The sequence below is a fragment of the Drosophila melanogaster genome, chromosome 2L (genome assembly GCF_000001215.4).
Source record: "Drosophila melanogaster chromosome 2L".
Classification (NCBI taxonomy): Eukaryota; Metazoa; Arthropoda; class Insecta; order Diptera; family Drosophilidae; genus Drosophila; species Drosophila melanogaster.
The window spans coordinates 19,816,404-19,831,409 of record NT_033779.5 but is presented as its reverse complement, the minus strand read 5'-3'; the positions used below and the strand labels follow the sequence as shown (position 1 = coordinate 19,831,409).

The 15,006-nt window shown below is 41.5% G+C and overlaps 1 protein-coding gene and 1 non-coding gene across 5 annotated transcripts in view, besides 2 other annotated features; both read right to left on the bottom strand.

Moving 5' to 3' along the window:
- Nucleotides 1-15,006, bottom strand: part of sick (sickie) — a 162,060-nt gene that overhangs the window by 127,015 nt on the left and 20,039 nt on the right. For 2 of the 4 annotated variants that reach the window (NM_206008.4, NM_001273678.1), the window contains exon 1: nt 2,532-4,936. The exons of 1 other annotated variant lie outside the window; for it this stretch is intronic. Coding sequence is in view for 2 of the 3 variants with exons in the window: in NM_001273678.1 (NP_001260607.1) it covers nt 2,532-4,136 (1,605 nt within the window). In the remaining variant the exon portion in view is untranslated. Of the gene's footprint in view, nt 1-2,531; nt 4,937-15,006 lie in introns of those variants that run through there. One more of the 4 variants, NM_001273677.1, reaches the window with a different exon arrangement.
- Nucleotides 12,799-13,510: a mobile genetic element.
- Nucleotides 14,591-14,625: a mobile genetic element.
- Nucleotides 14,870-14,996, bottom strand: snRNA:U5:38ABb (small nuclear RNA U5 at 38AB b). Its single transcript, NR_001674.1, has one exon. It is a non-coding gene; the product is annotated as a small nuclear RNA U5 at 38AB b (small nuclear RNA).

The following is a 15,006-nucleotide window of genomic DNA, read 5'->3' as shown; positions in this document are numbered from 1 at the left end:
AGCCACCCCTCGCAGTGAGTGCATCCACAGCATCCGCATCCGCATCAGCACTCGCATCCTGGCGCAAGGATACGCAAGCATGCCTGACAGTTGACAGCTTAGCGCCTCGCGACAAGTTCTCTTCGGAAAAGTGCGGGAAAATGCGACGAAAGGGGTGTGGTTGTACGGCAAGCCAAATTGCATGCCTCAATGTGCTGTTTGCAATTTGCAATTGAGACTTTCGGCCAAGCAGTCGGGGTAGTTCCCAAATTGCTGGCCAAAATGGGCAGTAGCCAAAACATGAAGCCAGGCCAAAAATCCGCTGACCATTCCCAAGCGAAAAAGGGGGAAGGGCTGTAATTTATGGTTATGCAAACACCAGCCGCCGTTTGCATAAATTCCAGAAATGTTTTTGTTTGCTTTGACTTTGATGGAAAGTGGCATTCGAGGAGTCGGCTTGGAAAAGCTGCGATATAGCTGCGATATAGTGGACTGGACTGGACTGGACTGAACAACAGGGGTGGAATATGTGAAGTGGAAAACTGTGGTTTCATTTCGAAAGAGAAAATTGTGTAGACAATTACAGCACTTGACTCCTGATGCTGCAGCTGTGTGTATCTTGATTGTAACTTTTGGTTCTTAGTGCCACTAAAAATTTTGAAATTAATGAGATGTTCTTGGGGTGGCAGCTTGAATAATTTTGATGGGAATTCTTCAGTTTGAAATACATCTATCCTTTGAAATACATCTATAAACATAATAGCAACAAAATCTACAGAAAATAGCATACCATTTGCAATTAGTTGAGTATTCATTAAGATAGTTGAATATAGTAACATATACCTTTTAGGGCACCAAATGATGAAACTAATTTTACCTGCTCACAATATCCCCGACAGCATTTTACCTTTGAACCCGCCAGCTGATTCTGTTTTGGCATCCTCTCTCCCGCTTATATCAATTTACATTCCATTTGCCGCAGGACCTCGCCCCATCATCCCTCGACCTTTCTTCGTGGAAACCTTCATTTGCAGCTCACCCGGCCTGCTATCCATCCATCCAGCCAGCCAGGAACTAACCAACCACCACGGCCCACAAGGATATGAAAAGCAATGCACTTGACACTTTGCCGGCCACTTCAGCTGGGCCAAAAAGTGTGCTTCACTTGATGTCCTGTCGGCGTTTCATTAGATGCTTCTGATGGCAAAAAACTGCCCCAAGAGATTCTTTGGCTGCTGTAATTCCTTGTTTTTTTTTTTTTGGGGGGGAGCATGCCTCAAAGCAAAAATGTACAGCGCGTATTTCAATTTGCAAATGATGGGAAATGCCTGTGGCACGGAAAATTGGGAAGGGCGAATAGCTTATGTGGGCCAGTAGGGGTGTAAGTACACACACTTTCAACTCGGCACCATGGCAACAATTTTAATTCAATTCCATTAAAAGTCGCTAAGATTGAACATACATTCGCAGCTGGTGTGTGTTTTTGTTGTTTCCTTCTGGGTTTTGCTTTTCTCTTCTCTTGCAACCTGTCCCTCACTTGGGCACACAATCAAACTAATGTTTGGCGGTAGGGAAAACTAATGAAGCGAGCAGTGAAAACGCGACGATTGATTGCTCCCCCGAGGCAACGAGGAAAACAAGAGCGAAGAGCGAAGGGCGGGGGAAAATGGGAAAGCCAGATGCAATCCAGCAGGAACTGCTCTCAAAAGCCCTCGATTTTGGGAATCATCTGCAGTGCACTGCCTCCAAACTGCAATTCCGTGACTCGTTCTTCTCTTTTTTTGATAATTTATACTCGAGGACTCGGCCGTTGGGGGTGACATTTGTTCATCGCCTTTGCGGGTGGGTTTTTCCGAAAATGGTCCTTCGAGGGGTAAGCCAACACCTCCCCTGGGGTGTTTGAAGATGCATAATAAGACTTGTTAAGTTGCTCGCTCGTTAAGATAAGTGAGCCGGCAAATGGCGACAAGTGCGACTACGGAAACAGCCCGCAATGATTACCGGCTTAAGATATGCGAAATTATCCATATAGATAAGATGCTGCGTGGGGTTCCTTCCAATGGTTAATGCGGCGATTCACATTACGGTAAGAGGATTATGTAGGAAATGTATGAAACCTAGCCACATGCACTGCAATATTGAGAGGGTCATAAGAGCTTCACCAAAATAAGCCATTTGCTGGTGAGCCCCACCGAGCTGAACATTATTGTGGCACTTTTCGGGCTGCATCTTAGCATTAAAACCCAGATTTGCATAGGTAATAATAAAGTTCCCTTTTGTCAGGACAAGCCATCAAAGCTAACAAAGATAAATGATTTGTATTTTTTGGGAAAAGGTTTTCTTTCTTCTTGAAAGTCTTCGAAAAATGTCTGGATAAAAATTGAATTTTACTTTGTAAGCTGAAGCACAAAAGTTCTGTTTAAAATAAGAAGTGGTTTAGGTTTTCGGTTTTTTTCTCCATTAACCTAACAGATGCTTCTATTAAGCTTCTTCTTTTTGTATGTCATGGTGATATTTTATATATTTATATCATTAAATATTCACAGACTTACCTCCATATATCCCTGAACACTGTCGCACTGCTGAAGCACCAAAATGGCCGGATTCGCACGCATTTCTTCGGGGGAGCAGGGCGATAGGAAACCACTATCCGCATCGCTGTGGGTTGATAGAGGTCGTGGTTTGCGTATCTTGTACTGGACATGTCGACTAGGCACTGGGCCCGGGTTGAAGAGCACATAGTTGGACTCCGTTGGAACCGTGTGCGAACGCTGATCCTTTCGCTGTTGCTGCAACAACTGTTGCAGGTGCAACATGTGATCCGTGCTGACCAGCTCGGAAATGGCACGTTGCTGCTCAGAAGTATTTTTGTCGATAGACTTTTTGCCACTGCGAAAGGGCGAAAGATTCAGAAATGTCAGCTTTTTCTTCATCGATTGCTGGGCGGGATTGGCCAGGGAACAGCTGCCCGCGGAACTTGCTGAGTTCGTTGAGGTGGATGATTCTACGAGGGCCGTGGATGTGGTCTCCGTATCTTTGGACTCCTGGCTGTTCGACATGCTGGCAGTGTTCTCCAGTTCGTTGAAGAGCTTCTCCAGGTTCTGTTGCTCCAACTTGGCATTCACCAGCTGCTCGTTGGTATAGGGATTAGGTATGCCGATGTCCATGGGAAAGTTCGCTGGGTCTATAATAAAGTAGTTGTGGTGATCAAAACTAGACATGGTCTCTGAATTTTTGGCAGTCGGTTCTGCTTCTGATTCCGCTTCTGGCATAGCTGAAGTCTCTATGATAATAGTCTCCTCCAACTCGAGCTCCTCGTTATCGTATATTACTTCTGGCACCAGTTCATCTTCATCCTCGCAGACCAAGTGCTGTCTTGAGCTGAAAAGGGGATCCCTCAATCCGTGGGCTTGAGTACTGGGATATCTCATGGCTTTCTCGTTGATAAAGTCCACGGGATCAAAGAGACAGTAGTTCTCCATGTGCGAGGTGGCAGCCTTGCGCTGTCTCACTGGTAGATTCCTTAGCTTTTCGGAGTAATCCGCCACATCTTCATTATTATTGGCTGATTCTGGAGCTGGAGGAGGCGGGGATATCTCCTGACTGATGGGCCTTTCCTCCTGCTGCTGCAGCGACTTCTGTGAGCCCCTATGAAGGGTGGCAAACAGGCCACGAGCTATGCAGTTCTTCAGCTCACTCACACGTCCTTTGTAGGGACTCGACTGGGCACTGCTGCTCAGGATCGAGGATTCGTCGATTCCCAGCTGCTTGCTGAGCTCCTTGCGCTCCTTCTTGCTGAGCACCACCTTGCCACGACTGGGCGTATTGGGGGCCGAGTGGAGCAGCCTCGATGGCATTTGGGAGAGGGGCGGTGGTGTGGGAGGCAGCGGATCCCTGTACGGTGGTGGACCCACCAAACAGGTGGCATAGCTAACTGGTAAGTCCGGATAGGCCGTACTCTGCGCCGATGCCGTGGGATCCGTGGCAAGGAACTCCAGTTCCATGTAGTTGGGATGTGGCAACATCTTCGGTTGATTCTGATGATGATTGTCCGTTCTTTGGCTCTTGGGCTTGGCGCCCAGTTGGTTCTCCTCATTCGCATTGCGATCGGGCTTGGTTGAGGAACCCGGACGCAGTTTTCCTGCCTGACTGGACATTTCTAGGGTTTCACTGCAGCTTCCATGGGCTCAGCACTTTTCACTCACACACTCACTCACAAATTTTGTATACATTTTTTCGCCGCTTGGGCCAAATTAATGGCTTTATAAATCTTCATCTTTATGGAGGGCAAAAACGCGTTAATGGGTTTTCTAGTCTTTCGACCAAAAAAAATAAGGTCCTTTTTCCATGTCCTCTCTCTCTCTCTCTCTACTATCTCTGTTTACATTTGTGTTTGTAATTGGATTTTTTAGCTGATGCATGTCAAAGTTAAATTAAAACTGACCCAGCTGGTCGGGGGAAAAAAAAGAGTTATACGTTTCTAGGTTGTTTTTGCGGGCAAAGAGTCATAGTCATGGTCATGGTTACGCCGTGGTTTCGTCTGCTTTTGAAGTGTTCCAGAATGCCGCCGAAACAATGCCAAAGTCGAGCTTTTTATAATTTGTCTACAAAGCAATTAACAGGAAGCCAACGCTGCAGGGATTGCGATAAATGGTGAACAATAATACAATTAAAGTACTGCACATGCGGTTTTAACTTGAATTTGTGCATTGAAGCCGCAGAGGTGGATACATATATATTTGCAACTTAAATGCTTTAAATTGAAAAAACCGAAAAGCATTCACATACATTTTTCTTCAGCTTCCGGCAAACAGCACAGGTATTATTTTGTTCGTGCAATTTTCGAATAAAAGCGATTGTGCGATAGAAGCTGGAAGGGAAATTCAATACGAAAATGCATATCAAGTGCTCGCTAGAGTTTCACATTTGATTAAGTTTCATTTCTCCTTCAGTTTCCCCCCGGTCGCAAAAATGCAGACATAACGGAGATATCAATAACAAATTGACAGCAAATGGATCCATGAATTTATTAAGTGGAAAGCGAAGTGAACAAAGGAATGGTTCATCACTCACGTACAGGTATCTTTTCCATTACACTTGCTGAGATTCGTAGAGTAAATGTGAGTAATCCAAATAGATATAACAAATAATGAACAATGCCAAAGAACAGCATGTTCGCCAAATCGAGATTATCCCAGCATTGTTTCCACTCGGAAAACCAGCAATGAACTTTTAATTTCCTTTATTTCAGCCCACTCACAAAACAAAACTATGACGAACATTTTTCGCCAGGCCAACGTGGCAACAACTGAGAGGAAACCGAAATGGAAAAAGTTTTATTGGCAACAAATTGAAAACCGCCTGGCCATTTGAGTCAGTGAACCAACAAGTTGCATAATTGTTGGCGCATGATAGAATTAAACGCCTCGCAATGAGCCGATGTTCCAATGGCTCCTCTTCTTCTTCCTCTTCATCCTGCTACTTCCGTTTCCGGAAATGGCAGGCTGCAGGTGGCAGAGGCGAAAGAAGTTACTCCAGTTAAGTGGAGTTTCTCTGCCGGTGTCTGTGCCTGCGTCCCATAAAGTATACTGAAAGTAATTTGCAATTAAAATGTTAATTTTTAATTGAATTGCAGATGGCAGTAGGCAATGGCAGTAGTCTCGAATACTGAATCAAGTTAATTAGTGTCAAAGTAGGCAGCTGAAAAGGGGAGGGCTGTTGGGCAGCACTCAAGCCCAAGGTTGATTTATCCAGATTAGCAAAGTATGCTAATGAAATGGTGATAAATGCAAATAATATAAAATTCCAGTTTGACTTACTTCCCAGATTAAATGCAATTGGTAATCCATCTTCTAGGAACAACACAGTTTTTCTTTACATCACCATTACGATTGTAGTTAAAGAAGCAGAAATGTTAAAATCTATTCTACAAATGTGCTCTAATCAGTTGAATCTATACTTTTATAACTGGGCAGTACACGTATTAAATGTTTAACTCCTATAAGGCCACACAATCCTTGTCTGCGTCCATTCCCCTGGGCTTAAAATCCCCCTGAAAGCCACGTGGATAGTGGCTCTCTACTCCAGCATCACCTAATCCCTGACACTTTCAGTTTCCATGACGATTCCGTGAAATGGGGACGAAATGGGGGCAAAAAGGAAAAAAATGAAAGGACCCCGAAGAGAAAGGCAGAAGGCAGGACTTAAAGTTAAACACTTTTGCTTTGAGGTTGAAGTTGCTCGCACTTCATCTGCCTTTGCTTCCAGCTGGCAGCAGTCAAAGTTGACAAAATACTTGTCAAGATTTGCGCATTGAGTTGAGTCCTCCTCTTCCAACTTGTAATTGCAGTTTTGCCGTGGTCTCTTTCAGCTCTGCAGCTCTGAAAAAAAGAACAGATTTCCACCCACTGGGAAAACCCGACGTTTTGCCGGAGGCCATCAAGCCGCAAACTTTACGAGTTGATAGCTGAAATAAAGTGGAGCATGCATTCCGTGCCTTTTAGCCCGCCCACCCACTTCATGACATCATTTTATTTGCACTCAATCTGAGTTCTTTTAGCGCCGCTTTCTGCGCCCAACACGCTGTGCAAACTTCGCTGGCAAGTTGGTTAGAAATGCTTTTGATTTGCTAGTGAGTTGACCAGAATCCCAGCCCCTCGACTCGCTTTCCACACAAAAGCCCACTTTTGAAAAGTGCACGCTTTTCTTTCCATCCTTCAGTTGCTCTTATTGCACCAAAAAGCCCAACCAGAACCCAAAACGTTATTCAAACAAAGAAGAGAAGTATAAGTATGCTGAGGTTTGCCAGAAAAAACTCATAAGTACGCCTTTTGTGTGACTTCTAGATACTCTATCCACTAGATTTCATTTGAAAATTGCATCAAAACAAATATATTTGGCGAAAATTCTAACAAACATTGAGAGAATTTTAAAGGGTAGGTATAAATTCATATAATTCAGTAAATTCTTGGCCAAACTCCATATGGAAATTTTAAATTACAGGGCATAAATAAAGTGCAAAGGCCGTACCGAAAAAAGTAAAAAGGGAATAAAAAGAGCCAACTACAATGCGTATGACAGTTTGAAACACTTCTAAGGACTTTTGAGTTGCGCCGCAAGTTGGGGCGTGGTAGGCGTGGCAAAGGACCACAAAAACAACGCACAACTTCCGCTCCAGCTTGAGGGCACAAAAAAATATGTATAAAACTAAATCAGAATCTATGTGCAATTCAATTAAAGCGCAATTTGCAGGCAGTCATCATATTTTCGTTACTTAACGAGCCAGTTGGTGGATAATGAAGAGCGCGAAGGGTGTGGGGCAATTTAATAAGACCCATCGGGTGGGGCAAAACGGAAATCGCTTGAGGAAATTGTGTGTTTCAAGCAAAAGCATACATAATAAACTCATATAAAAGATTGTTGCACACTTCGGGGAGCAACTGGAAGCGGAAAGCAGGAGCGGAGGTATAAATACCCGTATTTGCAATCCGAAGAAGTGGAAGTGGATGGAAAGAGTCGGAAGAGGGATTCTGGAGACAGGCGAATGTATCCCTAGGCGGACAACGGCGAACACGAGGAAAAGCGGAAAAGCAGCGGGGACCGCGTCGAATGTTATTAAAAAAAGGAAAGCAGAGCAACGCTAAAACAGCAAACCCCCCCTGCCGCCCTCCACCCACTCATTTTCCCTCCTCCCGGCGAAAAAAGTCATAAAATTTATTAAATGCCTAAAAGTATGACAGCAATAGACAATTTATGGTGGGGAAAACCAAAGGAAACGAAAAAAAAAAAACAAACTAACCGAGGAAATGAAAACAAGATTTTTCTTTGGCTTCGTACACCCTTAGAAATTCAGTAGACATTAGCGGAATTTTAATGACCTTGCGTTAATTCAAGCAAAAATTATAAATATTTATCAAGGGCATATTTATAAGCATCAGCTGCTATCGAAATAGGATGGAAAAATATTAATATTTATAGTAGGACTACCAGCGAGCATTGGCATGACTTTTAATTTCAAAGTGTTGAGTACTGGAATTTAACTAAAAGGAATTACTGAAGCAATGTCAATATTATTCGATTTTATGAATAAAAGGTAGTTATAGGGATCACACAAGAACATAATGGAATCATTTCCGTATGGCACCAAGATGGACAAAGCTAGTTCCAAAACGACAATACTCAACATTTGATAGGTGTGTGCGATGCGATGGTGTCTCCATTAGTGAAATGGCCACCACCTACCCTCAACGATAGCAATCGAAAAACCTTTGAATATTTATAACCTAGACCGCATACAATTTGCACTAATTTAAAGTTACTTTCGAGCTCCGCCCGACAATTTTCCAAGCCATTGTCGACGTGGACACACCGAAAGCATAATTCAACTTCATAAATTGAACAAATAAACAGGCGGAGCTGGTGGCAAGTGTCCCTGCAGACGGATGTGCAACCATATGGTCACGCCTCAAGCTCATAAATTAGCACCATACGACGGACGAGGAGTTAGGACGCCGGACGAAGGACTATTCAATTTTCAGACAGCAAGAGGGACATTTGTAGGGATTTGGCCAGGTGCACGAAAGCCATTAACATAAATGGGTCGAAAGCTGCTAACAAGGCTAACAACAAACTCGCATTTGAACTTCCCGCCCCGGGTGTTTTTAATTACGTAAGCCGAGAAGACATTTCCAACTTATTACGTGTCCTCACTAATCCGCTAAGGACAAAAAATGGCGTACAATCAATTCTAAGGATTTCGCCGACGCGAAGGAAACAATTTCCTTCCAGCTTGTTTCGCATGGCGCAATTTTCCACTACATCGGATTAAAATGTGATATGTTTGGGATTGTTTACACACAGTGTTGGTGGGACCCATTCGGATGGATGTTTGGGGATCGGGGGGGTCCTGCAGACGAGACATGTGTTTGTTTACGAACTTTTGGCAGCTTTGTTTCGGGGGCGTGGCACGTCTCGCTGGAGTGGGTCTTAATTTCCGCTTCGTAAGCATTTCTTTTTCCCAAACAGCATCTTTTTTTGTTTCGTCCTCTTCCTGGTAGTCGATTTTTTTCGGGCTTGTGTCCATGATTTTTGTTTATTTTGGATTTGTTTGCCCTCTTCCCTTTACATGCTTGCTTGAGTACTTCCGGTTGCGCCGGAAGTGAGAGGAGCACATATCAGGCACAGTGGGACACAACGCATGTCAGGGGGCTGGGATGGGCGGTGCTGTGTGGCTGTGCTGCTCTGTGGGGGCTTTAATTGCTACAAGTGGAAAATTGAATTTAACTGACATGTCCGCATATGGAAGGAAAGCAAGCTACACACTCCTAATGCAGTTTCAACTTGCAGAGTTACAAGCAACAACAAAACTTCTCATCTGGAAACTTTAATTATATTTTCTGAGCTCTCAGAGTATTTAGGAACAATATTGCGTAAGAATCAAATGTTTTTACGTTTCAACACATATATTTATACATTTGTTTGCCACAAGTCATACTGGCCCTATAAGGTATTCAGCTTAAATATATAAGTAAACTAAGATTGTAAGTCTTTTACACTGTCCAAAACACATGCTCCTTTGGCACACAGTTCAGAAATGAGGAACTGCAAAAAGAATTAGCTATCGTTTTCCTAAGATGCTGTGAAAACGTATTGCTTGCATAAACTTTAAGCAGATTTTATGTTGCACAACACGTCCACGGAAGTTTTGCCTTCCGAAAATTAGACAAACACGCCTTACACTCAAGCTCACTTCTACTTTCGGGAGCATATGACGCATAATAAGTATGGCAAACACACACGGAGAAATAAATGCCGACGGATGGAGGAGATTCCGTGCAAGGATGTGCTCGAACTAAAATTGTATTGCCTTGTTCCACTTAAAATCTGTAAAAATATTTATATGCGTATATTTTAAAAAGCCATGTGTGTTTCGAAGTGCAAAGCAAACAGACTGAATAATTAATTTGCCAGCCTTTGGGCGTGAAAGCTAATAAGCTGAACTCATTAAATCAATTGAACTAATCAGCAATTGAATATTTAATAGGTTGTTTGCTTAGCTGAAATGCTGTATTTTATTGAACACAACACAGGCTTTAGGAAAGAAACAAATTAAATCTACTTTCTAAACAGGACCTTCCTTTTCGATTCTATGCCAAGAAAAAGAATACATTAAGTTCTGCTGGCCATAAAGATTACCGAAATCCTCCTCGAAATTCATTCCACAGTAAACTGCGCCCATATCGTTCAAATTAATATACCCTTCAGCCTTTGACTCTCCTCACAGCCTCCCGCCCACACACGCACTTTGAGATCCTCATTATGGCACATCATCCAATCTAATTTAAGGCATGACGATGGCTTGTTGTTTCTTGATAAATTCCCAACGAACGAGAGATTTTCTGCGACTGATTTTTATAACGCCCACAAGCGCAATAATCGGCCCAGAGCACGCACCAAATGGCAAAGTAGGCTTTCCCGAAACGAAACATTTCCGTTCCGGGGGCCAAAGCCAAAAGGACGACATTACATTTTATTATCTATTATATCGTGGCGCCTAAAATGTCACTACATTAGCTTAAAATCCTTACACACACACATGGCTGAGAGAGAGAGAGAGAGAGAGAGGGAGTGGCAGAGTGATGGAGAGGGAGGAGGACGTGTTTTTCGCCGGGCATAAAGTAAACATTAAAACAGGAAACGGAAGCCACGGCGGTGCCAAAACGGCAAACCGACATTCATAGACAATGTCCTGTGGCGGCGGTTATGATTATTTTGACTCGCTTATCCTGGCGAATGTGTGTTCTGGCATTTATGATTTTCCCGCTCCTTTCTATATCGCCAAAAGGGTTCGAGTCGGGGTTGCCAGAGGTTAATTTACTATGCATAAAGTGTCTGTGCCTGTGTCGCGATTCGCGAACTTCTTGCCACGTTTGCATAACAAATCACTAGACGATTGCACATATATTTGTTAATTTTCACTTTTTTGTGCTGGTCGTTGGCGGTCGAATGTAGAAGGAAGACATTTCTTTATGATAATCCACAGTTGCTAAAGAATGCCGAGTTCCTTTGGCCAGGACCCAAAACTCACGAAACGACGTAAAAAATAACGCAGAATGAATGATGTGAAACGCGAACGCGTGCGTCGAGCCGGGTAAACGAAGTGCGCGCCACCACAGACAAGTAAGCACTGGCAGGACTTCGAAGGACTCGCCAAAGGCAAAACATTTAGAGCAACAGGGAATTTCCCAAAAAGGACATTTGGCGCTCACTGGAAGTGCTGCCGGTTTTTTCCCCTCCGCCAATTGCATTTGACCTTAGCCTTCGAGGATATCCGCCTTCTAGCCGGCTGCGGTTCAATGCACCACCGGTTCAGGACGAGGGTTGAAGGACTCGCTCGCCTTGGGGAAATTCTCTCATTGTTGTCCTTGTGCGTGGTCTTTGCTCCGGATACCGTTGAATGCCACAGGTTTAACAGGTTGACACGTGACGTCACAACTGACTAGGGGAATTGTCACCAGAAGGATATTTATGTAGGGGTTCAAAGGTATTTTTTCGGCTGGAAGAGCCTTGGAAAAAGCATTTAGGTCCAATATACTGGCATTTAATGAGTTATAAACGAAGTAAACATGTTAGTACAAATATTACATGTTTTTTTTTTTTTTTTTGTTCACAGTTTTGTCAGCATCAAGTAAAAATATTGTATTCAGTAATTTAAATGGGTGGGGATAACATCTTTATATTGTAAATTGCATTTTGAAAAATAATATGTATATTTAGAATACCTATTTTATGGTTATTTGAGAATATTTTACCAATTGCATTAAATACTTTTTTATATATTATAAAAACCACCAGTTGTTTGCTAAAATTGATTTTCAAATTTCAAGTCCCCTGAAACATTCATATGAGTATATGAGTACTATGAAGCATTTTGGATCGCAATGTAAACCATTACCTCGGTTCTTCCCTTGCGGCTCTTTGGCACAAGCTGTTCCAATCAACATTTTAAAATGTTCATTTGTTTTTTATGGCTAACTTGATTAGTCACATACAACAGCAAAGGCCCCCCATAAAACCGAAGAAAGCCGGTCTCAAATGATGTTCGTTTTCCACCCTTCTCACACTGAAAGTACGGCCATTTCCACATAACATGTTCATCATCTGTCTAGGTCTATGCATTGATAACTCCCAGTCGCGACTATAAAACAATAGAGCCCCAATTTCCATGGCACGGGCGTGCACATTCATTCAAACAAAATAAAACCGAAAGACCATAGAAAATGGACGAAACCATCTAGGGAATTTTCGGGGCAATAACTATAAAATGTCCGTCGAGTCGCGTCGCGTCGCGTGTATGCAGTCAACCAGGACGCAGGACAACACAAACAAAAAAACGGTCCTTCGTTGTCGCAGTCAATGGCTAAAGGATTAAAAAACAAGGCAACGGCGACAACAAAATATTATCTCAATAGAAAAATCTCAGGCACATGGACAAAACAAAAGGCGAAATAAAAAAAAAGCGAGTGGAAGAATTAAGGACGGACTTTGATAAAAACAAAGTGAAAATTTATGCAAAGCGAAGATAGAAAGCTCCGCTACGAAAAGAAAAGCCGGAAACGATGAAAGAAATTGAAAATGGGACTAGATAATACAAGGTAAAAGCCAAACTGAAAGTTGAATCAGCTTTTACCTATGCGTTTCATCTTAGCACCATGAGTCATTTTAAAATAAAAGGAAAAGGGTAGCAGAATATTCAATTAATTAGTTTTAATTACAACATTACCTACATTTTTTAATTTTCAACAAAATCACAATTTCATTTAAAGTGACAGCGTACCGTCCTCTTAATTTGTTGTCAATATTTTGTAAAGTTTTTTGAAAAGATACTTTTAAAGAAATTGTTGGCAATCTTGGACGAATCCGCTATCATACCCGAACACCAGTTTGGATTCAAAAGGGGCCACGGAACCACTGAGCAATGTCACAGGATTATAAATGAAATTTTGTCCGCATTTGAGAGCAAAAAATACTGCACTGTAACATTTCTTGACGTTCAACATGCGTTTGATCGAGTCTGGCATGACGGCTTATTATATAAAATCAAAATGGTGTCATCTGCTCCATATTTTTTATTATTAAAGTCAACGCCCTGAAATCTGCGCAAATAACTTTTGCATTTTGAAGAGGTGACTGCCCAGAAGTGTCATTTAATGGATCAGCAATCCCACAAAGTAATTGCATAAAGTACCTTGGCTTGCACCTCGATCGCAGACTAACGTGGAAAAACCACATAAAAGCAAAGCGCCAGCAACTAAATCAAAAAAGTGGACTTATGGCATACAACTCTGGGGTAATGTCAGCAACTCAAATATTAAGATTCTACAACGCTACCAATCAAAAATATTAAGACAAATGGTTATTGCTTCATTTTATATTTCAAATGCCAGTATCCATAAAGGCTTAGGAATCCCTTATGTTAAAAAAGATATAGCAAAACATAGTAAAAAAACATATAGACAGACTAAGAACACATTTATAAAAAAAAGAGGGGAAAAAATAATAATAAAAAAAGTTTATACGTAAGCGTTACTATGATATATGTAAGAATGTATGTAAAATATACCTTTGAATAAAAAAATATTACTAAGCAAAAATATTAATATACTTCCTTTAAGCTATGCGATTTTACGATATCTGCAAAGCGTGAAATCAACATACATATCCCCTGATTCGAAAGAAGAGAAAAAATCAAAATTCATGCTTTTAATTGGTCTCAGTTGAGAAGTGATTGTTTTCTTTCACATCTATAGTAAATGGTAAGACATCTAAAATTAATACAAAAAATTACCCAACAATATAAGGCGTTTTGGCAGCGTTGAATTAACAAGAATCTGCATGCTTAACTCAAATTCCTTGATTTTAACGGATATCGCCACATCGACACGGTATTGAAGTATTCAAGTATTCTATTCTTATATCGCTTAGTTAATTTTTCTTTTCGACATCCTACATTCTACACACGTCCTTTCCTGAAAAAACATCGAAATATAGAAATGTACGGCGGAAGTGTCGAGCAAAGACACAAACCTATTTCCTTTTATTCGCTTGTGGGAAATTTAAAGAGTTTACTTAAAACCCCGCCTTTAGGTGGAGACCAAAAACCGACAGATGGCGCTATATTACTTTTGAAAGGACTTTGAATTAAATCGTTATTAACAAATTCAATAGAAAAATCAAGTAGTGAAATATGCATTTCATTTTTATACCCGTTAGTCATAGAGTAAAAGGGCTTACGAGATTCTTTAAAAAGTACCTTACAGAATATATATATTCTTGATCGATCCTGGCCTTCAGTATGAATGTTGAAATCTGATTATCTTTTCAAGATAGAAGGTTGAGATTAGGCATACAGATTCCAGAGACAAGCCGCACAAAATCTCGCCTTCAAGTTTTGACTCGAATTCACTTTTTTAAAAGAAAAACAAGAGAAAAACAATGCTATAGTCGAGTGGAAATGCCAACGAGAAATTTTATCATTTTTCAGGATTATCGGTAGATAATGGAGAATTATCGTCTATGGGATAGACTCGACGATTGACTCTTATTGACAGTTTTCTACCTGTTACATACTTTTCAACGAATCTAGTATATACTCCACACGTCACAGGTTGCTTTCCTTATTTAAACAGAAATTTATGCTAAAAACACAAGTCTACAAACTTACTCAGCACTTCTGAATTTAATTTGATTGAGTTACAGAGAAAACACAGCGGATCTGGGATCTGGGACAGTTCTGGGATTCTAAATAGTATTTCCCCACGGTACAAAGGGCTGTGCTAACAATTACAAGTTCATTAAGATGTAACTAACATTTTTAAAATATATAATTCATTGGCCCGATAGCATAAGTTATCAGGCCTCAATAAAAATTGTGTTTAGACTCATTAGAGTGTTCCTCTCCACGGAAATCTTTAGTAAAAGGCGAAAGATTTATTCGACAATTGAAGAGAAACCAGAGTGACTTAACAC